The 23016-nt window shown below is 39.0% G+C and overlaps 1 protein-coding gene across 1 annotated transcript in view; it reads left to right on the top strand.

Annotated features, from left to right (window-relative positions):
* Nucleotides 1-22711, top strand: part of LOC126101555 (uncharacterized) — a 93732-nt gene extending 71021 nt beyond the window's left edge. The window contains exons 7-8 of the mRNA XM_049912192.1: nucleotides 6701-8339; nucleotides 20429-22711. Coding sequence (XP_049768149.1) covers nucleotides 6701-8339; nucleotides 20429-20857 — 2068 coding nt within the window. The 3' untranslated portion in view covers nucleotides 20858-22711. The remainder of the gene's footprint in view (nucleotides 1-6700; nucleotides 8340-20428) is intronic.
* The last annotated feature ends 305 nt before the right edge of the window (nucleotides 22712-23016 follow it).

The following is a 23016-nucleotide window of genomic DNA, read 5'->3' as shown; positions in this document are numbered from 1 at the left end:
GCCGAGTTCACGGACACCACATACATGTGAAATGACCTCTGAAGTATGCGTGCTGCACCTTCACTACGTACGTTAGCTGGTCCATACTCAGCTGTGTGTGTGATGTGCTCTCGCAGCAGTTCTCCCCCCCCCCCCCCCTCCCAAATGGACAAAAAATTAGTATGGTATCACTCTAGGAGAATGCATCTGGAATCTGCTCTCACATTAGGAAAATAAATCTTACAGGTTCAGGAGATTTTGGAGGTGGTATGTTGGCTGTAATTACATGGACCTTCACAGGTTTTGCAGAGCCAAAAATCACACTGGACTGGCTTTTGGGAGCAGCTGAGTTCAATCTCAGTGTACTCAATCAGATGCAGTTCTTCTCTAGTATTCCAAAAAAGTTGAAGCAGATGCTTGGATGTCTCAATTGAAGAAGAGACAGATGTTATCCTTCCTGGCCACATCCAATTGAAACTTCCTTTTTTCTGTAACGACATGTCAAGCGTTTTCCTACCTACCTCTCTCCTTTAACTTATTTTATTTATTTATTGCAAATAATAGTTAACAGTGTAGAAAAAGATAGCTTGCTACATCATAAAGAAGACACATCAAGTTGCAGACTGGCACAATATCATGTGGGATGCAAGCAGCAATCTGGAGGGGGTGGGGAAGAGGAAGGCATAGTAGTGTATGGGTGGGGAGAGAGACAAATGCTAACTGGTGGAGTGTGCAGGGACTAGGCGGTCAACAGGTGCAGCGCCAGGAGATTGTAGGGCAGGGAGGTGGGGAAAAAAGGAGAGGAGTGGAGAAAGACAGGTGGACGCATTGGCAGAGGGCTACAGAGTGGGAGACGAGAATGGGGAGGAAGACAAGAATGGGGAGGAGACGATAGGACAGACGGGGTGGAAGCTGTTTGGTGGAGGGTGTGGAAACAGTATGTTACCTTAAGTTGAGGCTGGGATGATTTCGGGAGTGGAAAATGTGTTGTAAGTGTAACTCTCATCTGCACGGCTCAGAAAAGCTGGTTGTGGAGGGAAGGATCCACATGGCTCGGGTACTGAAGCAGCCATTGAAATAAAGTGTATTAAGTTCAGCTGCATGTTGTGGTTTACTTCACTCTTGGCCACAGCTTGTCAGTGGCCGTTCGTCCTGGTGAACAGCTGGTTGATAGTATACCGATATAAAAAGCTGTGCAATGATTGCAGCAGAGCTGGTAAATAACTTGGCTGCTTTCATAGTGGCCCAGCCCCTGATGGGATAGGATAAACTTGTGACAGGACTGGAATAGGAAGTGATGGGTGGGTGGATTGGGCAGGTTTTGCACCTGGATCTTCAACTGGGATATGATCCTTGTGGCAAGGGGTTGGGATTAGGAGCGGTATAGGGATGTAGTATGATGATGTGAAGGTTGTGTGGGTGACGGAACACCACTTTAGGAAGGATGGGAAGTATCTCAGGTAGGATGTCCGTCATTTCAGGACACGATAAGAGGTAATCAAAACTTTTTGTATTGGTATGACTACCAACCAGCTGTCCACTAGAATGAGCAACCACTGCCAAACTGTGGCCAAGAGCAAAGCTGAACATAACACACTTGATTTCAATGGCTGCTTCACTACCTGAGCAATCTGGATCCTTTCGTCCGTCACCAGCTTTTCTGAACTACGCAGATGATTGTTATGCTAACAACACATTCTCCCCTCCTATAATTATCCTGGCCTCAACATATGGTAACATACTGTCCCCACACCCTCCACCCAACAGTTTCCATCCCCTCTGTCTTACCATATCCTCCCCATTCATGTCTCCCACCATATTTATTTGCATTTTTGTGCCAATGCATCTATCCACCTTCGCCCACTGCTCTCCTTTTTTGTTACTTTTTTTCCCCACCTCCCTGCCCAACAACCTCATGACGCTGCACCTGGTTACAGTCTGAGCCCTGCAAACTCCACCGTACAGCTTTCGTCTCTCCCCCCATCCTTACACTACTATCCCTTCCCTTTCCCCACCCCCCTCTAGATTACTGCTTGCATCCCACGTGATGTTGCATTCTGGCCCAAGATGCTGGAGTTGGGGGGGTCGAGCGCGCGCGCGCGTGTGTGTGTGTGTGTGTGTGTGTGTGTGTGTGTGTGTGTGTGTGTGTGTTTACTGACGAAGGCTGTGTATTTTAATCGTGCCTGCCTGCAATTTGACGTGTCTTCTTTGCAGTAAGTAGCAATCTACCATTTCCTACATTGTTGATATTTTTACCTGGAGTTTCCATTGTAAATAGTAGTTATATTTGTATAAAGCTTTCGTTAAGCACTGTCATTTTCATGCAGTTAATTAACCCAATGTTTTGTCACAGTCGCAGGTTCTTGTTCACAGTGCTACAATTAAAGTTTTCCTCAATTGCTTCTAAGCTGTTTTGAGAGGATATTGTGTGGATCTCTGGAGTGTGTATGGGTATCAGTGCCTCCAATCTAATTTAATGTAGTTAGATTGGAACATGAGAGGAGTTCAAGAAAACAAGACAAGCACACTGTGGCAAAATACTCAGTAATGGAGACTTGATCAAGAATATAAGTCTGATGAATCAGTGTCTCATTAATATTTCCTGCTTCTTTATTAAGATTTTACTTGTAACATGTGAGAGCTTGACCTTTACAGCAGCGTATATGAGAAGATACAAATTATTAATTTTATGGGTTTAATTGTGAAAAGACATAATTCATATGATAGTCTCTTTTAAAGGGATATAGAGCTGGACCGTACACTCAAATGGGAAGTTTTCGGTTATTGTGGTGTCCAGTGCATATTGCATGGATGAAGAAACCTATCAGATGACTGGTTCAAGAAATGCCATGGACAGACCAAAGGATAGGGTGGGGAATGGGTTCTTGCGGGGGGGGGGGGGGGGGGAGTTATGGATCAAATAGTATATGTAAAGTCAAGGTGGACTATATATAGTTGTGGGAACAGTAACTCATAGTCTGATTGGAACCCAGGCAGCTAAACTGCATAGGACCACTGTTACATAGCAATTGGTGGTGGTGGTTATTGCCTATTTCACATGAAAGCACCCAGTGGCTGTTGCCCTCCTATCACAGATGTAGATGAAATTTTGGTATAAGAAAGTATGTTGTAAAATGAGGTTAAAATATTTTTCCAGAATTTTTTGATCAAAACTATATTTAGGGAGACCATTTTGAAATTTGAAACTGACATAGAGAGACGGGGGTGGCTTTTTAAGTTTATTAATCAGTTTTATTCAATTTGATGTTGCTGGAAAGATAAAATTATCAATATAATGCTGGATTTATGCATGCAAATATTTACAAGTCTGTGATGATGAAATCTACTTCTAAAGACTCCCCCCCCCCCCCCCCCCCCCCCCCCCCCCCCCCCCCCCCCATTCGCCATAATCATAAGTTACACCATCTTAATATTTATTTCAGATAATACCTTTACTTTTAAATGTTAAAAAAATCAGAAGGGTGTTTTAGCCTTCTTGCTAGGACTCATACATTGAAATAAATCTGTAATGATTGTTGCTTTGAATGACTAAACAGTAATATGTGAAACAACAATGAAAAATTCAGACTAGCAGCAGCACTCGAAAACCGCGTGCGTGCGTGCGTGCGTGAGAGAGAGAGAGAGAGAGAGAGAGAGAGAGAGCGGGGGGGGGGGGGGGGGGGAGTGTCTCTGAAGGACTTTTTTGTTTTTTGATTTCGTACTTTCTATGTGCCTTTCTGCTCCTGTCAATGATGCCACTTTAGTCGGTAAGTTATTTCAAATTAAAAAAAAAAAAAAGTTTTTGCGAGTAACAGAAGTGTGCCTGCTGTGAACTGATAGAAGTTTTACAGTTGTTCTCACTTGAACATGCTACGCAGCTATTTGTGCTATGTCAGATTTAAATCTTATTTGTCTCCTAACATAAAGTGTTAAAGATCACATAATGTAGTCATTAACTTTCTTTTTCCTCCTTAAAAATACTTCATAATACATCTTCAACTGATAGGTGTATTAGAGAAAGTTACAAAGATCCAGTCCTTTTCTGCAATGTACTCACTCTTATTTACTAGAAATCATTGTGGCCAACACACATTTTACAGGTTTTGTGTTGGAAGAAAAGTAATACTAGCAAAGAGATTGGTTTGATAAACATGTCATTTCTGAATCAATCTGATACTGAATTACTAAAGCTCTAAGAAGTACTTGTGTAAATATTGACAATGTTTGTTCTCATCAGATGCTCAATTTGGGGGCATTTGAAAATAACAAATTTGCTGTGACACTTTCAAGAAGCAGCTTTTAAGAATGCCCAAATAGTCACAGGTGTACTGCCGGTCCATAGTGTCCAACGGCCACAATATTCAGTGATCAGAGATGTCACCATTGTCAGGTATGCTGACGAACTGAGCTTCTGAGGGCGATCGGTCGTCTTACATCCCCTCCCCCTGTGAGGCGTTTTCTCTGTGGCCCGCGGCCGTGTGACGGCGGTTGCTGAGATGCTGGTGTTGGCATCTGTGGTGGTGTCGGTGTAATTGCCTCGTCTACCCTGGTCGCCCATTCGTTTTCTTAGTGTGTGTTTGGTTGTCTTTTCTCTCACGCCATTAGTCATAACAAAAATGCATTGGATGGAGTTGGTGTACTATTGAATATCTAGCCACAAGAGCTTGTTCACTATGTTCATATGTCAACACATTTTTAAGTCCAAAAGATCTGTTAACATTTGCCAAAACTCATGTTCCAGCAATACAAAAATTTTATATGATAAAAATTCACAAATATGTTTATATATATAAAAAAAATGGTTCTATCATTGTGGGAAAAGAGTGAATAATTTTTTCAAACAACTAAATGAAAGCAAGCTGCTGATAAGCATGTCTCATCTTCTACTAAATTCATGCAAGTTCACTGCACTTCCAAGCAAGGTCTTAAAAAAGACCTCTGTCACTGTAAAAGAAGAAATGTTAGCTGCGGCTGTCTGTGATGACAGAACATAAGTGGAGATGGAGAGTTCAGATTCATGAGACCAAGTGGATCTTCCTCACTCGATTCATGGTCACTTACTAATATATGCTGTATCCCGTATGAAAATATTTTAGTGACTTTGCATATTCCTAACACATGCACCAGTAGCTCATATACTTTTGGATTAGACACAATATTCTCTATTGATAACTTGCTTCAAAGAGTGAACACTTTTTGGAATGTCACCAGTGTGTTTTACAAAAATGTTTAGGTAAGGCTAAAGGCTGTCATTACAGGTGTGTAGTATTTGTAAGCATAATTCCAGCATTGTAATGGTTTTCTATCGTAGTTGATCCCTTTTTTTTTTTTCCCAACAAAAGCCAGTTCAATAAAATTTATTTATAAATTAAGTTACAGTGGTTACAAACATACCCATTTTTCCTACAGATGCTATTTTGCGAAAATGAACTGAATTTCAGAATTACCCCCATAACCACAGTTTTGATCAAAAAGTTAGGGAAAAATTATTTTAACTGTCTTTCATTATATACTTTGTGACAGGAAGACAACAAGATTTACTTATTTTGTTTGATTTCTAATGAAATTAATCTTACCTGTTTGATAATTATGGACTTATCACAGCTCCCTTAGACTCTCCAATGCATTGCAGCTTGGTGAAGTTAGGGGAGTGTTGTCTTTCTTTTCATCTGTAAATGTTATGTTATGTTTTGGTTGGTAATTGTGAAATTTCAAATACTGATTATGAAGTGCTTTATGAAGTCATGGAAGTCACACATTCGTCTGAACATTCTGAAAATGTAACCCTTAATTGTACATTGCCAGGTCTAGTATCGTCTCCTGATTAGTAGTTTTATTGTAATCATCCTAAATGTAGATCATTGTTACACAGTGCTACTAACATGGGTTTAATGTCCCTGTTGCTGAAACCTTGAACACCATTTACTTATATATTCACTGTTGCGGATTCTTGTTGCTGTAAATCAGCTTTGTAGCACTGAAGTCTGGTTCCCGTATGTTAAAACTGCACTTAGAACATTGGGCATGAAAATGCTATGGATCTTTTGCCATTTCCCAAAAATGATGTAATAAATATTTTCTCTTAAATATGTGTATGTTTGTGTGTTCCTTGTCAACCAAACAATAATGTTCACGCCTGAAATAAGAGAACACTACCATTACCATTACACAATTCTGTTAAGGTGCAGTACACTGATGGTCAGTATGCAATGGAACCAGATGTTGAGGAACAGTGAAGGGCCCATAATTTTGAAATGACTAATATGCTAGTCCTAGAGATATTCAGCGCAAAAATGGAATTGTCAGTTTGGCTGAAAACACATCAATATAACATCTACCATGTATTCTTTGATTGCAGATAGTCACATCTGCCATTCATATGGTAGGACAGATTGCTAGGAAAATAAAATTTTGTATCAGATTTCTGTTGATTCCTTTCATCAGTGAATATTCTGTCAACATTATTTTAGTATACTGTGGAATCATTGCATTTCCAGTTATGCATATACTCAATTTAAATGTTGGGCATGTGTATTACTTTCAGGTTGTCATCTTCAGAGTTGGACATACAAAAACATTTGCATGTTAGGAACCTTTAAGTTTGCTAAAAGAACAGTAATTTGTAGGAATGTAAAAAGAAAAAACTATATGCAGTAACTGCACTTCATGTTACTCTTTTACAGTTATTGTGTCTAATTAGGTTGTATTTTGTTTGTTTCAGTGATCCTGTATGTCTGACAATTAAGGACAATTGTTCAGTGCGAAGAGATGAAACATCTTTGGCTGCGGCACGAGTAGAGGAAATTAAAGTGTGTTCTGATGAAAATAAGGCTACCACTACCACAAAACAACAGGGTACCACGTTTCCAACATGCTACACAGCAAAACTTGAGAATATTTGTCCGGATTGGCAGCAGACTGTAACGAACAGCTCTTTAAATAATGCCGATAATGATACTGTTTTGGAGGGAAGTAGGGTGGAACCACTCCAGAAAAGTAAGAGGAATCAATTGAATGACACAGAAGCTGTTACGTCACTTTTAACTCGCCCGAATATGAGAGACCATTCAAATGAGAATGTACCATTTGCTTCAAATTTGTTGCAACAGAAATGGTGGGCAAGGCAGTCTGAGGATACGAGTACAGTCCTTTCATCTCACAGGAGCAGATGGGGTAAACATAGTATCAAGAATATGAGTTCACCAGTTACTGTTGAGCATAAGAGGAAACGGAGTCATTCAGATGACAGAACACTGGTTTTATCACGTTTAATGCAAAAGAAAAGTTTTAAACCCCAACCTAATGATATTCTTTCATATGCAGGTCCCCCATCACCAGAGAAGAGCTCTAGGAAGCTATGCAGTGATGCAGACACACTTAAATTACCTTCATGTTCAGTCCAAGAAGTCTGTAAGAAGAGTTCTGATGATACAGTTACTACATTCACATCCAAAGAGAAGAGGACAAGGAGCCAGTCATATGATAGGAAAAGAGTCACAACAAATTTTGCCCAACAGGAAAAGTGTAATGGAGATGCTGGTGATGAACCTACAATGAACGTTTCTCAAACACAGACCAGAAATTCTAAGAGACACATAGACAGTGAACAGTCATTTGCTTCAGCATCATCATCTCAACAACAGAAGCGGAGGCGAAACCTATCAGAAGACACAAATGGTGCATCATCTGTGAATCAGGAAAGTAGTACTAAATGTCAGATTGATGAAAGATTAGTTGCCACTACAAAAGATGGGAAGAGAAGTTGGAGCAAAGAGTCTGTTCTCAGGCAATCGGTTGCTTCATTTCCAAATCAACTTAGAGGGAGGAGAAGCCAGTCTGATAACAGAAAGGTAATCACATCATCTGTTACTCTTAAGAGGACTCGCAGAAGCAAGTCTGTTGATGCATGCAGAGATATTTCTGCTTTGAACAAGGACAATAGCTCCAAGATTGATGCTGATGACAGGCAGTTACTAGCTACTTCTACAACTCCACAGAAGAAGAGGAAAAGGAGGAGGAGGAGCCAGTCACATGACACCTTATGTTCCTCAGCCTTGCAGGCAGCAACATCTCTAAACCACACCAGCAATGACCAATTAATTATTTCTCCTCATGTTAACCATAAGGGCATTAGGAGGAGTAAGTCTCTTGATGGGAAGACATTCACGTCATCAGTAATGCAACGTAGGGATTATAGGCGACACTCTGTTGCTTCACAATCTCTTGTTATGCCTGTAACACAACGAAATAATTGGGGACAGGCCATTGACCGGCAAACAAACGTATCATTTCCATACCAACAGCACAGTTTGGGAAACGAGTCTGATAACAGACATGCAGTTACCTCATCGCGAGTGAAGGTAAGAAAATACAATGAGTACATGTGTATACTAATGGATAGTTCTGGCAGAATGTAAACAACTTGAGAACAAAGGTAACAACTCACCGAATAGTAGAGATGTTGTTTCATTGATAGGAATGTAAACAAGACTGAAAAGTTACTAACTTTTGGCTGAATCCTTTTCTTGTGCTAGAGTACGTATGCACACATAAGCGTGCGCATGTACCCCCACCCCCCATGCAACTGCTCGTCTGCAGGTTGACTGAAATGAGGAGTTTTATTGGGTAGAGTGGGAGGCTGGAGAAAGGAGGGTTGGAGGTTTGAGGAAGGATGACAGATAATTTGGGGGAGGCGACAGATGTATTGGATAAGAGTAGGTATGTGGCAGGTGCACATGATAGGATAGGAATGTGACACATGCGAACCAACATCTGTGAGTTTGTATAACACACATTGCTGATACTCTGGAGAAGTGGATTGGGAAGGAGAGCAGGGGTGAAAGTACAGGAGGAGATACTGTGAGGAAGAGGTTGAGGGGGTGGGCTTAGTGAAATTAAGGTGCTGAGGCAGTGCAGAGGTGAACGTGAGCTGGAGGCTAGTGGAGTTTGTGGGCAGGAAGATTACAAGAATAAAGGTTGCATTGCAAGGAAAACTGCTGTCTATGTAATTCAGAGAAGCAGGTGTTGAAGAAAGTTTCCATATTGTATGGGTTGTGAAGCAGCCATTGAAATTGAGGACATTGTCCTCAGCAGCTTGTTCTACTGCTGGGTGAACTCTATTCTGAGTCACAGTGTGGCAGTGGCCATTTGTTCAGGTGGTCATGCACATACATTGTGCTGGGGAGAAATTTCAGCAAAGCTGATATGACATGGCTGCTTTAACAGGTGGCCCAGCCTTTGATGGAATGGGGTAAGCCTGTGATGGTAATTGAGTAGGATATACTGGGTGGATGAATTGGATAGGTCTTGCATCTAGATCCTCCCCAGCGAAATGACGCGTGTGGCAAGGGTCTGGAAGTGGGAATGTGATAGGGATGGTCCAGTATGTTTTGTAGATCGGATAGATGATGGAACCCACTTTCATCCTAAAGCCAGCAAGTTTTCAGTCTTGTGTATGGGCCTGTCAGTGACTCAGTGCCTCCACTATTCAATATGTTGTTACATTTACTTTTTAAGTTAGCAAATAAATTTGTGTTGTTTGATATCCCATCATTATTTTTATGCCGTGACTGTCAGCAATACAGCATTTTACAATATCCCTTGCTATTTGTAAGAGAACGGGTGGATCATTTAAAAAGAAGTTGAAGCACAGTTTTTTTACTTGAAGTGTTATTACATTGCATTGTTGTAATTACATTTGCTCCACTTTCCAAGTGAGATAAAATTTTTGGATTTGATAAAGTTAGTTTCAAACACACTGTCCTTCCTTTTACAGTGTGACACAGCCAGTGTGTTAATAACCATTACAGGTTTTCTGTCTGTAAATTTGTGCACTACATGGTTCATGAATTAGTAGTGTTCTTTGTATCATTTATAAACATCATTATTCATTTTAATTGGGATCCTAAAGTGTAAAAGACAGTGATAGACCATGTAAGATGATGAATCTTTGATATCTCATACATCAGGCAGATGCTTCATATATGTTTCCAGGAGAGTCCAAAAGGTTTATAATAAAGAAATATGCACCATTGTGTAGAATGATTTGAGAGGTTTTTCGAAAATACTTAAAATACACACTGCGTGTCAGTAAAAATGAACCATCCAGAATGGAAGAAGGTAATGAAACTTCGCAATTTGAGAGAGTACGTGAAGTTTGATATCTCAAAACCAAGCCAAATTTGCAAAGAAACTGGCAGTATGAGCCCACTTGTCCGTATGACATTGCACCCACCCCATTTGCCCTTGATGGATGCACCAAATGAGTTAGGAAGGGTGTCTTAAGCTGTTGTATTCTCTCCAAAGGAAACGGGCCCACAACTGTAGCAACTGGCCCTCTATATCCCGGATACTGCCATTGAGACGAACTTTACATGCATGTTGGTCCCATACTTGTTGTATCTGTGAGAGATCTGAGGAACTTGCTGGCCACGGGAGTACCTCAACACCACAGACAGTTCATAGATGTGTGTGCCATGTGTGGGCGAAGTGTCCTATTGAAAAATAGTTCTATGGTTCTTCCACATGAGAGGGAGCACAAGAACACAGTATGTCTGTGACATACTGTTGAGCTGCCAGAGTACCTTAATCACCATCATCCATGACCTAAAGTCGTACTCGATGGCTCCAAACACAATGATGCCAGCAGTAACAGTGGTGTGCCTCTCCAAAACTTCAGAAGAATGGGGCATCACCCCAGGATGCTGCCATACTTGCCCCCTTCAGGGGGCTCTTCTTTGGTTTATGATTTTGGACACCTTTTTTTTTTTTTTTTTTTTTTTTTTTTTTTTTTTTTTTTTTTTTTTTTTTTTTTTTTTTCATTCCGGCACTTAATACAACTTTTCACCCTAACTTTGTGATCCCCATTGTTGTGTTTGACCTACCATACCTCTTCCAAATTTTATAGAATTTCGGATCGTTTGGGGTAGGTCACCCAATGCACTGTACATTCTGCATTTTGTGCCTTTCTTTCTTGGTACCCTTCCTTTCCAGTAAAAAATAATACAACCAAAACTATAGCCATCCAGTTGGGGTGGGTTGGGGAGGGGGGGGGGTCGGGTCATCAGGTACCTGCGTGGTGGTAGCCCCCTGACCACACCTGGATCCTACTATTGGTACCTGCATTGGAAATTCCCCATCTGATGTGAAGTCTGAGCCCTTCATGGCTGGAGCTCGGAGACTATGGGCAATGGTGGCCCAGCCATATAGCCATTGCTGTGGTGCCTGTGGAGAGATTGGAATTTGTGGCACCAGGGTGGATGACTCGCAGATGAAGTGGCTCAAACTTGCATCTGCTGGGAGTTGCACAGCTCCAGTAGTCTCTTCCGAAGGAAAGGATTACCGTAATGCGGAGGGTATGACGCCACAATTTTTCTTTCCTCAGTTACTCCATTGGAGGAATGTAGGGCTAAGTGACAAGGGGAGAAATCTGCCCACAATGCAGTTTGCTCTAGGACCAACAGGGATTCCTTTTTGGCCACAAAGCTGTTACTCTTTGTTGAACATCTTGAGGACAAGTGTGGCAAAGTAACAAGAATGTCGAAAATGAAAAATTGTTTCGTTCTGACTAGAATGATGTGCCCTTCTCATATTAATAATTAACAACCACGTAAAACAATAGAGTTTTCAAAATCGAACTAGGAGAGAGAGCCACTAGATAACAGTGTATTCACAATGTTATCTTCCGTGAGCCCAGTTCCAAAATCATAGATCTGTTGAAAAGCCACTAAGTAGGGGAGATTTATGGCAAGGTGTGTTGATTACCCTTTGTATTCACCTTTTTCGCATCTGAGAAATATGTTCTTCATTTTCTGTTGCTTTTGAGCAACACAGCAAGACATGTTATGGTAGACTATATCACAGCATTTTGTATAGTAATTGAAGTAACAGGTTTTAATATGACTGGGGGGTGGGGGAAGTTGGCAAGTATTTTGACTCGAGAAAGGAAACAGAAATTTGGAAGTTTTCCTTCTTTTCTTCTTGATGTAATTGTCTTGGGTATATTAATATTTCTAAATGGTCCTTCATATAAAGCATCAAATTATATAATTCCAAAAGCTAGTAAAATAAAGAATGAAAAAGGTATTGGTGCATGACAAGATTTCTACTGTGGGCATCCATTGCAAGTTGATATGCTAAATGTTGCTCTGGAATATTACCTTAGCGAGGGCAAAAATTACAGCAGACAAAGTCTTAATCACACTGATGTTATCTCTGTTAAAGAAAATGGTGAAAAAGTTGAAGTGAAAAGATATGACAAGATCAGTAAGAGAAGCATATCTCTTAATGAAAAGGAGAACCCAAATTTAAAAATTGGTCCCTTAGAATTTTATTCTGTATTTTTTTGAAACTTATTTGTTTCACAATTAGTAGTGTCGCAGGGAAGAATTTCACAATAAGTAGTGTCACAGGGAAGAACTGCACAGAGGTGGACCTGATGATTTGTCTCTGTGTCAAGAGCTGCAAGATACATGTTGGTTGCAAGAGTGTGCAGTGTATCCTTGTGCTGTTGAAGCATTACACATTCAGGAGACTGACAATTATGTAATCTATTCCTTGTGCGAAGGAGGAGAGCTGGTGAAGAAGACAGTGGAACTAGGGAAGTTTGTTACAGAGGTTAGGCATTGGATCATGAAAAGAGTAGCTCATCATTATTTCTGCAGAATTGGGATACAGACCGTAGCAGGAGTAAAATCTGCCACATCCCACATACTAACACAGTTCTTCATTTCGACTTTGCCGAGAACTGGTATTTCTCTTTGCAGAATGAAGTTCATAGTGACCACTGGCATTCATTACAAGTGTCGATATTGACATGTGTTGCTCACTTCCTTGGAACATAACACTATTTTTCTATTATCATTGATGACGTCAATCATGACAGTGCACATGCATGCTATGAGCATGATAATTAATGAAATAGCATCTAGAGGCCATACATTTCGTAACCATGTGTATGTGACAGATGGTGCAGCATGTCATTTTACAAACTACTTTTATCTTTATGGGCTTGGAAAATACTGTACAGAATTAAGAAAAAAATGTGTATAGTCAGCAACAGCTCATGGAAAAAGTGTGTGTGGTGGTTTGGAGATCCCTGTAAACATCTTGCAACAGAATTTAATCTCCAACATGAAACTGTTGTGCTGTAAGAGATGATATTATATTTGTACTGACCATTTCAAAATTACTACGAAACATTTAAAAAAGAGAAAAGTTTGGTCTGCTCTGAAGCCAGTGGCGGGAATTCTGTCTAGTCACTGCTGGGTTACATTCCAGAGTGGCATATACACTGCAACAACAGTTCTCCACGAAATGCATCCTGTTTCTTTGTGTGAAATGCAGAGATCATTGTTCTGAGCAACTTCATTTCTTGTGTGTATCACAATCAGTGGTGGGTGGGACAGATTATTTTGCTGCATGAGCTGCAAGATGTAACCATTATGATACCTTATGGTCCAGCAAATTCTTTGAAATGGCCATCATTAGCAGGTCAGTGTGCAGCTCCCATTTCCCAAGTACTGTCTTCTGGATCATCCTAGTCCATGTGCGAATCCAACTCGGCTACCGAAATTAAGGAAAAAAAAATTTCCCGAATCTAAGCCGCACCTGAGACTCGAAATTCAAGGGGAGAGAAGTTTTAGGCCGCACCTCCAAAGCGAAACAAAGTTGGTCCATTGTAATATGAGACACAATTTAGGTAGAATGAATGACGATACAGCTACAGTAGTTTGGTTCGAGCCGTAAGCTTAGCAGTTGAGCTTTACCGGGTAACCATTGCTATGCCTCAGGCTCTCCGCCCGTATTTATACGGGTACCCTTCGTTTTTCACGTGTTTCGTCTGGTTTGAATTGATTGCTTATTTTTCTTTGCTGATAAGTGCTGTTCTCTTTGTTATAGGTGCTTACGTCACTCCGAGCTGAAAATGCGTTATTGTACTGTGTCATGCATTGTTTGTCGCATTCTGATAATGAATGTTTACGACGTGTCGCCGCTCGCGGCATGGTTTGCTTTTGTGCGTACTACCGCCGCTTACAATTAAAAAAAAAAAAAAAAAAATATATATATATATATATATATATATATATATATATATATATATATATATATATATATATATATATATAAAGAGGAAAAACAATGGCAAGACTCTGCTATTTGTTGTTATTTACACTGCTGCTTTCTTTGTTAATGATCAACAAGAACCAAGTAATAAACTATGTATGATAGAATATGTTCTGAACGAGAGTTTTAGCAAAAATTTTTCTCCGTTTGAAAATCTTTGCAGGCGCCTCTTTAGTACATTACTTTCTGCACAAAAATTAGTCATCTTAGATTAAAAAATTTAGTCAATTGCCGTGCTTCATTTCTGACTGTATCCCTATTAGGCATAAGAATAATACGAATATAAACATGATATGATATGTGTATACTTCAGCGTTTGCTGTTGTCTCACTCTAGTTTCGTAGTTTATTAGCCAGACAGGATTTAAATGAGATAGCAGCAAACACGAAAGAATACATGGCAAAATGTTTATATTCATATTATTCTTATGGTGAAGACAATACTGCATGTGATTCACAAAAGTTCCCATTAGCAACCATCTCTTCTCACAGGTAGGAAAAAATTCAGAACGTAGAATTGGCCATACTGACAAACATCGCAAACAGTCTTGTCAGTCGGACTTTCGTAGTACATTGAAAAGCTGCTACATTCGAAGATGAACAATACGGAATTTGTATTTGCTTCGTTGGATAATGTTTGAAAATGCAGTGGTCGAAATTCAGGGTGGAGAAAAAAGCTCGTCTTCCGCCTTTTTTTTAAATGACGCAGAGGTTTTGGCGCCAGTATTTATCTTCGTGCCTGCAAAGCATGCCTGTGTAGCGCTACATATATTCGACGGCAGAAGTTAGTTGTGGTGGCACCTACCAACATATTTCAGAACTTTCGCTTACTTTGCACTTGATTCTAAGCCGCAGGCGGTTTTTTGGATTACAAAAACTGGAAAAAAAGTGCGGCTTAGATTCGAGTAAATACGATATACATGTTCAACGAGGAGCAGATGGAAAAAAAATGAACTCATTTCAACAGTGCAGTGTTGTTAGAGGGTAAGCAGTTTTAATTCATGGAATATCATAAAGGAGTAAAATCATGACAGAAGACAATACAAATTTGTGAATAATAGCAGAAACAGAAAAATATATATACAAAGCTGTTTTATATATCTAATTTTTTTTTAATAAAATTCTTGAACAAAATGAACAGTTGTTTTCCCACCCACTTATGAGACTGTAAATAATTCTTTTGACTAAGATATACCAATTTTGCATTACATTCACTCAACATCAGCAATCAGTTTAAATTTTTATGTGTCCAGGACTTTTTTTACCTTGAGAGTAGTTATTTCTGACATAAAAATTTCTCAAATCCATAAGTACTATCACCAACTAACATACCATGCAATTTTTAGAATATTCAGGATGGGGGTTTTAGAGAAAATAATTTATTAAAGAATCGAAAAAGTTTCATATTCTTCCATGTAAATGTAAAAATGTTTTAACAGTCTTAAGAATTTCAAGTATTAATGTCATGGCTGACAGTTAGCAGTCCTTCCACTTTATCATTCTTCAAGACAGTTAACATTCTGTGACTATTCGTATTTTCAAAACTTGATTTTGAAGTTAACGAAGTTAAATTTTCATAGTTGAATTTTCCAAATTAAAAATGAGAAAAAGCTCGGAAGTGTGCTTGTGTTAATCATGTCTGACAGTATTGTGAACAAGGTTTTTATTGAAAATGAAAATGAGTTCAAATCTCAGTTGCTTGCAGCTTTTTATTACAATTTTTTTTATTTTCCCTTTTGTTATAACATATCCACAAATACTCTTTGTGTAGAGAGGTCTATAATGTTTAACAAATCACCAGAAAATCAAAATATTTCAGTTTTTGAGAGGTGTCTTGAGAAACTTTTAACATACATTTTATTCAGAAAACTTTGAAATAATGTGTGACATTCACTCGTGACCTATATGCTTTGAGATGAACTCACTGTGCGTACTAATCATTTGTCACATAGAAAAAGTGACTGATGGCGTATATGCTTTACACCAATCAATCAATTGGGAGGGAGATAATATTTGATTATGTTGTGCTTCCACAATGATTAATGTGAATGTTAGAAAGCCACTTTGAATTTTATTATTTTATGTGTGTTTATTAAGCCACTGGTTTTATTCTGTGGGGAGTTCCTCAGATGACAAATTAGCACAAATGTGGTAGTGTCACAAATTCAAATGCTAAATTTCCCAATAAAATGTTAAACAGCACATGCTGAAATACAAGAGATATAATGTTTCACTTTGATGGCTCTGCTTGGTACTTCTTGTATTCCAGTATGTGCCTTCCAACATTTTATTGGGTAATTAAGCATTGTAAATTATGACACCTACACTTTTCTGCCACTTTATCTCTGCCGAACACATATACTTAATGACTTGTACATCCACACAGCAACCTGGTTCTCTTTCCCTTGCCAGTGCTTTGCTAATTCTGCGTCAACAATCCATCTCTATTGAAGTGAATTACTGTCAACGAAATGATTGTTTTTGTTTTATTATACAGGACTATTACAAATGATTGAAGCGATTTCATAAATTCACTGTAGCTCCATTCATTGACATATGGTCACGACACATTACAGATAAGTAGAAAAACTCAAGTTTTGTTCGGTTGAAGCCGCACTTCAGGTTTCTGCCGCCAGAGCACTCGAGAGCGCAGTGAGACAAAATGGCGACAGGAGCCGAGAAAGCGTATGTCGTGCTGGAAATGCACTCACATCAGTCAGTCATAACAGTGCAACGACACTTCAGGACGAAGTTCAACAAAGATCCACCAACTGCTAACTCCATTCGGCAATGGTATGCGCAGTTTAAAGCTTCTGAATGCCTCTGTAAGGGGAAATCAACAGGTCGGCCTGCAGTGAGCGAAGAAATGGTTGAACGTGTGCGGCCAAGTTTCACGCGTAGCCCGCAGAAGTCGACGAATAAAGCAAGCAGGGAGCTAAACGTACCACAGGATGGTGCTCCACCGCACTTCCATCATGATGTTCGGCATTTCTTAAACAGGAGATTGGAAAACCGATGGATCGGTCGTGGTGGAGATCATGATCAGTAATTCATGTCATGGCCTCCACTCTCTCCCGACCTAACCCCATGCGATTTCTTTCTGTGGGGTTATATGAAAGAGTCGGTGTTTAAACCTCCTCTACCAAGAAACGTGCCAGAACGGCGAGCTCGCATCAACGATTATTTCGAACTCATTGATGGGGACATGCTGCGCCGAGTGTGGGAGGAACTTGATTATCGGCTTGATGTCTGCCGAATCACTAAAGGGGCACATATCGAACATTTGTGAATGCCTAAAAAGCTTTTTGAGTTTTTGTATGTGTGTGCAAAGCATTGTGAAAATATCTCAAATAATAAAGTTATTGTAGAGCTGTGAAATCGCTTCAATCATTTGTAATAACCCTGTATATACTCACATTTGTACAGAACAATTGTGTGTGTGTGTGTGTGTGTGTGTGTGTGTGTGTGTGTGTGCGTGTGTGCACACAGAGTTGTTCCACAGATACGAATTGAGCAACAGTAAATTAAAAGTTAATGGAAAATGCGTAATAATGTTTACATTATCTATGTCAATTGTTATCTGCCATAGTTTAGTACAATTTTTAAATGATAAACTGAAGTGTGCTTCATTGGTACTCATTAATTTCATTTTAACAATAGTTTTATGAACCAGCTTGCAAAGCAAGTGTAGTTGAGATACAGTTAGCAATACAAATAGCAGTAAAATAAAATGTATTTCCGTATGTTCTCTTTTGAATGCCATCATGAAATTGGGCACATACATTACATGGTAGTGTATGATTAACATACTTTTTTTTCCAAAACAAACAAAATACCTGATCATGAAATTTTCAAAATTTGCAGGTGGTTTGGTTTGGGAAAAATTAGCATTTTACTGAAATAATTCAAACAGCACATATTTAAAAAGCCTGTAATAAACAGATTAAAGTGGTACAAATTTGACATCTGTATGTCAAATAATTTCGTCATGTGGCCATTTTAAAATCCCACACTTCGGAAACTTAGAAATCAACAATTCAAAATGAAATGTCCAGAAAACCTTCATAATTTTGGATTTCATTATTTTGATAGGCAGAATAAACTGGCAAAAAATTACAAAATGCTATATCATAAAGGTTTTTTATTGGTGGATTTCACATGGAATGATATAGGAAGTGTAATTTAAGACTTCAGATTCTCATGTTGTCTTGGGTTTTCAGTCACGTTAAGTGGTTAAAACACCACGAGCTTTCAACTGGGCATCCCTTGGTCATTGTCAAGTGTAATGACAGCTTCTAGGCTCCTGGTATGCCCCTATGTACTCCAGCTTTCCAGCTGTGATGTCACTGCTGCTAGTGGAATTACCATATGTGGCCATACATTGGCTCCACATTCAGTTTGCCTGCTTCAGCCTCATAATTCCTGGATCTCATGCCACCCTGAGCTGTAAGGCACACTCTCTCTGATGAGTGTTAGCAGTGAGTTTTATTTAAAAATCCTGTAACTACACAGCACCAGAAGCCGTTAGTGCAAACTGTGACACAGCTTTTGTCAGATTTGATCCGTATAGCATTACTAACTAAAACTATTTGGGATAGTGTAGGCGATACAGCTTCCCATACTCCTTCCATTATTGTACAGTGAACACTGTTTGTCGGACAAAAGATTGGTCATACTCGCAAGTTATCTTGTAGAACTCAGGTGTTCCAAGACTTGTCATATCTCTAACTGGTTTAAATAATTACCACATTTTTTACGAAGGCTCGAAAATGGACTTGATTTTGTGTCTCTTCAGCACGTGACTGTCTTATACGAACGGAGCCGCAGAACAGCTAGAAAACAAGGTTGTTTTTTTTTTTTTTTTTTTTTTTTTTCCTGCCCTTGTGCATACTTCTGTGGCAGATGGTAATAGCTGAAGCACTGTGTAAAAACAGTGGTACATCGTTACAGAACGTAACAGATGCAGGTAACCTGCCCTTATGACCTGAGCCATCTACGAAAGGTCTTCAGGCAATAGTTCAACACATACCAAACAAATGAAGTGATCTCGAAGAAGAATCACAATTTTTGTCATTGTATGGCTCCCTATTGGCCAAGATAAGCAGTCTGGTAAAAAGCCACCAAATCAAGTTGATTCTTAAGCCTCCAACTAAAATCCAGTAATTGCTGAGATCAGTTATGGCTGTGGCACATCTTGGAACACAGGATGTCTAAAAGACACCATCCGGGGTGGCTCTTACGTCGGACAAACTCTGCACACTTAGAACAGTGCAAGAAGGTAACATTCATGTTAACAGTGGGCTATAGAAAAGGTCATGGATCAATTTTGAGATGACCTCTGTTGTAGCTCACGCTAAGAAGCCATTGAAATAATATCAGATGCCACTCTAAATAGAGATAGCAGCCTGTAGCTCAGCATGACATGGGATCAGGCGATCATCAGGTTGAAAGATTAGTCAATGTGTCTGTATACACAGAGAAGCTTCAAGCACCAGTGATGTCACAGCCAGCAGATAGAGTATAATGTAAGGGCATACCAGAGCCCCTCTGCATTCATTCTGCTTGATAATGACCAAAGTGTGCTCGGCCAAAAGTTTGTGGATTTTTAACCACCTGACATAGCTGGAAAACCAAGAAATTTTTATTAACAAAATTCAGTTCACCTGTGGAAGATGTCACAAAACACTCATTTGACTAAATCTTATGCTTTGGTAATCACTCAAAGACCCTTGCCTGTTTGAATCAATAGAAGAGATAGGGGAAAATCCAGCAAAATGTGGCACATTTCGGTCACAGGATCATTTAATAGTTATGAGAGCATTAGAGGCTTTCGAAAAACTCGGTGGCAGATGCTACAAGAAATCTACGTATTACAGGGAGGTTTGGTGTTGAAATTATGAGTACAGAACTATACAGAGTGGTACAGCTTTGTTTGAAAAAGCTACGAGACCCCTCCCTCAACCCCCACCCTGCCATCTAAACCCGTATCTGACACTTCCCTTTCCCTTTATACTGCCTTACCTTCCAGCCCACTCTGACTCTTCCCCTCCTACACGGTCATCCCTTCTCCAATGCCCTCTACCTTTCTTTCTTCGCTCACTCTTCCTTCCTCCTCCACTCTGTCTTCCCTACCCTAATAGATCCCATCTCCCAATCTCTCCTGTATCCCCATTCCCTACTCCTTGCCCCCTCCCTACTTTCTCTTTCCTTCCTAACTTGGTGGTTGTCTCATAATCACCAATAGTTAAATTTCATTCAGTTGAAATGTGTGCTCTTTATGATTCGTATGAATCACATTAAAAATGTCATCCATTTTTTTCTTTCAGTCTGGATTGAGTTGCTCAAGAAATGGGCACAATTGTGGGAAGCGCTGGGGAAAGAGAAGAAAAATGACCTCCACACATGTTGGACAACTACGCCGAAATGCAGCTGTGACTCGTAGAAGGCCTTCTGCTTCTCTGATGGTCACATCAAGTAGGTCAGTGTGGCCACAGAATTCATCATCAGACTCTCATAAAGCAACTGTTGGTTCTGTCAGAGAACCAGGGAGAATTCTGCGTTCTGTAACGGCAGCTGTTATTGCGGAATCGCTTCCAATTGCCAAAAAATTGCGATCTTCTTCTTGTCAAGCACAGCCAAAATGTCACTATGGGTGTGGCTTGACATGGAGAAAGGTCTGTGACCACTGTTTTACAAAACGAAGTAATGTGCATAGCAGGAATGTACCTAGTGTATGTAGATACCATTTTAAGTGACATAGGAGGTGGGTTAGTGTATGTAAAACCAGTAGTCCAAAGTACATAAAAGGAACATGGACATTTTGGTGAAACACGAAAGTGAAGGAAGCAGAGAAAAATACCTTGTAGTCAGCCCAGAATAAACATTTAAGGGTGTCTCCAAATGACATGAATTTCCTAAAACAAAAATGTTACTGCATTTGTGCATCAGTTATGTATATTTACAATTAAATTTATGTGCCTACATGTTGCCAGATATTACTCTTCAACTCTTGAACATTTATGTATGAGAGATTTTGAATCAGTGAATAATGGAGCATATTTGATGACCTTTCTCACCTTTGTTCTTGGTACGTATTTCCATAACTGTACAAATATTGCTATATACCAGTTGATATTAAGAAATATATGTGTATAAAACATCTGATATTTTTAGATTTTTGTGAATTTTCATTGCACTGATAGTACCAGATACTGAACTATTTTGATTAAAAAATTGTACCAGCATACATAGTCTCAGTTTAGTGTGTGTGTGTGTGTGTGTGTGTGTGTGTGTGTGTGCATACATAGTCTCAGTTTAGTGTGGGTGCGTGCGTGCGTGCGTGCGTGCGTGCGCGCAGTCAGGGTGGGTGCACGCACGCAGTTTGAGCCATAAGTGGTTCCGCATGTTGTAGTACTGATCATTTCACTTTTTCCTCAAGCCTTTCACCAGATAATAAGCTGTACTATACTGAAATGAGACAGTTTTAACTAGACAAATCAACAGTTGCTTCGTGTAATGAGATATAAATTGGCTGCAACTGTTCACTGAAAGACATACACAAGGTGGTACAAATAGTTACTGAAGTATGTAATTACAATTTTAATTTATACTGATGAATTATATTCTTTATATTTATGACCAATGAATTATATTCTGTATATTTATGACCAATGCCTTAGGAAGTTTTGTGTGTATGGTATTATGTACGTGTATATATAAATAAAACATAATGTATTTTTGCTGTTTGTAGAACAACTTACCAGTATGTCTAGCTACCAAAAATTATACAGTTTTTATTACTACTTTCTTTCAGAATTGTGATATTTGTCAGTGATTTTAGCTTGTAAATATGTAGAAATATAGGTTGGTGAATGTTTTAAATTCTGCAGTGATTTTTTTTGTAAATCAGAGTATACATACTAGATAGACCAAATTTAATTTAATCTGAATAATGTACTGGTGGTTTTTATAGTTTCTGAAAATACTTGCAGACAAATTATTTACCAGTGAACTGTGAGAAATAGACTGATTGTGTAATGAAGTAATTCAGCAATTACTGTTAAGGTAAATTTTCTGATGTGACTGTCCTGCCAGTTCTGTATATTTTGGCTTCATAATATTTATGATTTTCAAATAGGCTGTGAACACTTATGTCAAGTATTTATATGATATCATACTTCATTCGTTTGTTCCTTTCTGCTGAAACAGCAGCAGTTACATTGAAGCTGAGCCAAATGGTTAAGTAACATACATGTTCCATTAAAAAATCTATTCGAATTTTGTTCTTTGCAAATCACAGACAATTGCAATTACTCATATTTTAAAAAGCGACTGTATGTTTCAGAGAGAACCTTATGTTAGACATGAAACGTCTTTTCTTGTAAAATATTATTGTGCATTATAAAATCTACAGTATAGTGTGCACTGGTGCTGTTCTCCAGATACTGTGTTAAATATTGCATTTTCCTGTGGATGGGAGAATTTAATAATATTTGAAAACTGCCAATTTTCTCCTTGGAAAAAATACTGTAAATAAATGTAATGTGTACATTTTCAAATGAAGAAAAAAAAAAGAAAAAAAAACAGATGAACTGAACTACTTAAATCAGTTATTTGCCCGTACAGTTACTATACAACTTCCTAGATTTTTCAGTAATGCTAACACACAAAAGCAGAATTTACCTGTTAATTCCAAGCAGTATTGGTTAATTAGTTTGTGTTTGGGAGATGCACATTATACATTCAGTACATTTTCAAGAATACCACATCGGTTCTATGTGGAAGCTTAATACAGACAGAGACTGAATACTTTATTTAAAATGGAATCTAAGCCAGAAGACATTGCCTTCTGACATGTTAACCAGACCAGGCCTATAATAGTCTCTCTATATTGTATTTTTAAATTTTGTACAGT

Source organism: Schistocerca cancellata, chromosome 9 (assembly GCF_023864275.1).
Source record: "Schistocerca cancellata isolate TAMUIC-IGC-003103 chromosome 9, iqSchCanc2.1, whole genome shotgun sequence".
Lineage (NCBI taxonomy): Eukaryota > Metazoa > Arthropoda > Insecta > Orthoptera > Acrididae > Schistocerca > Schistocerca cancellata.
The sequence above is the reverse complement of the archived record's forward strand: the minus strand, read 5'-3'. Positions and strand labels throughout refer to the sequence as shown.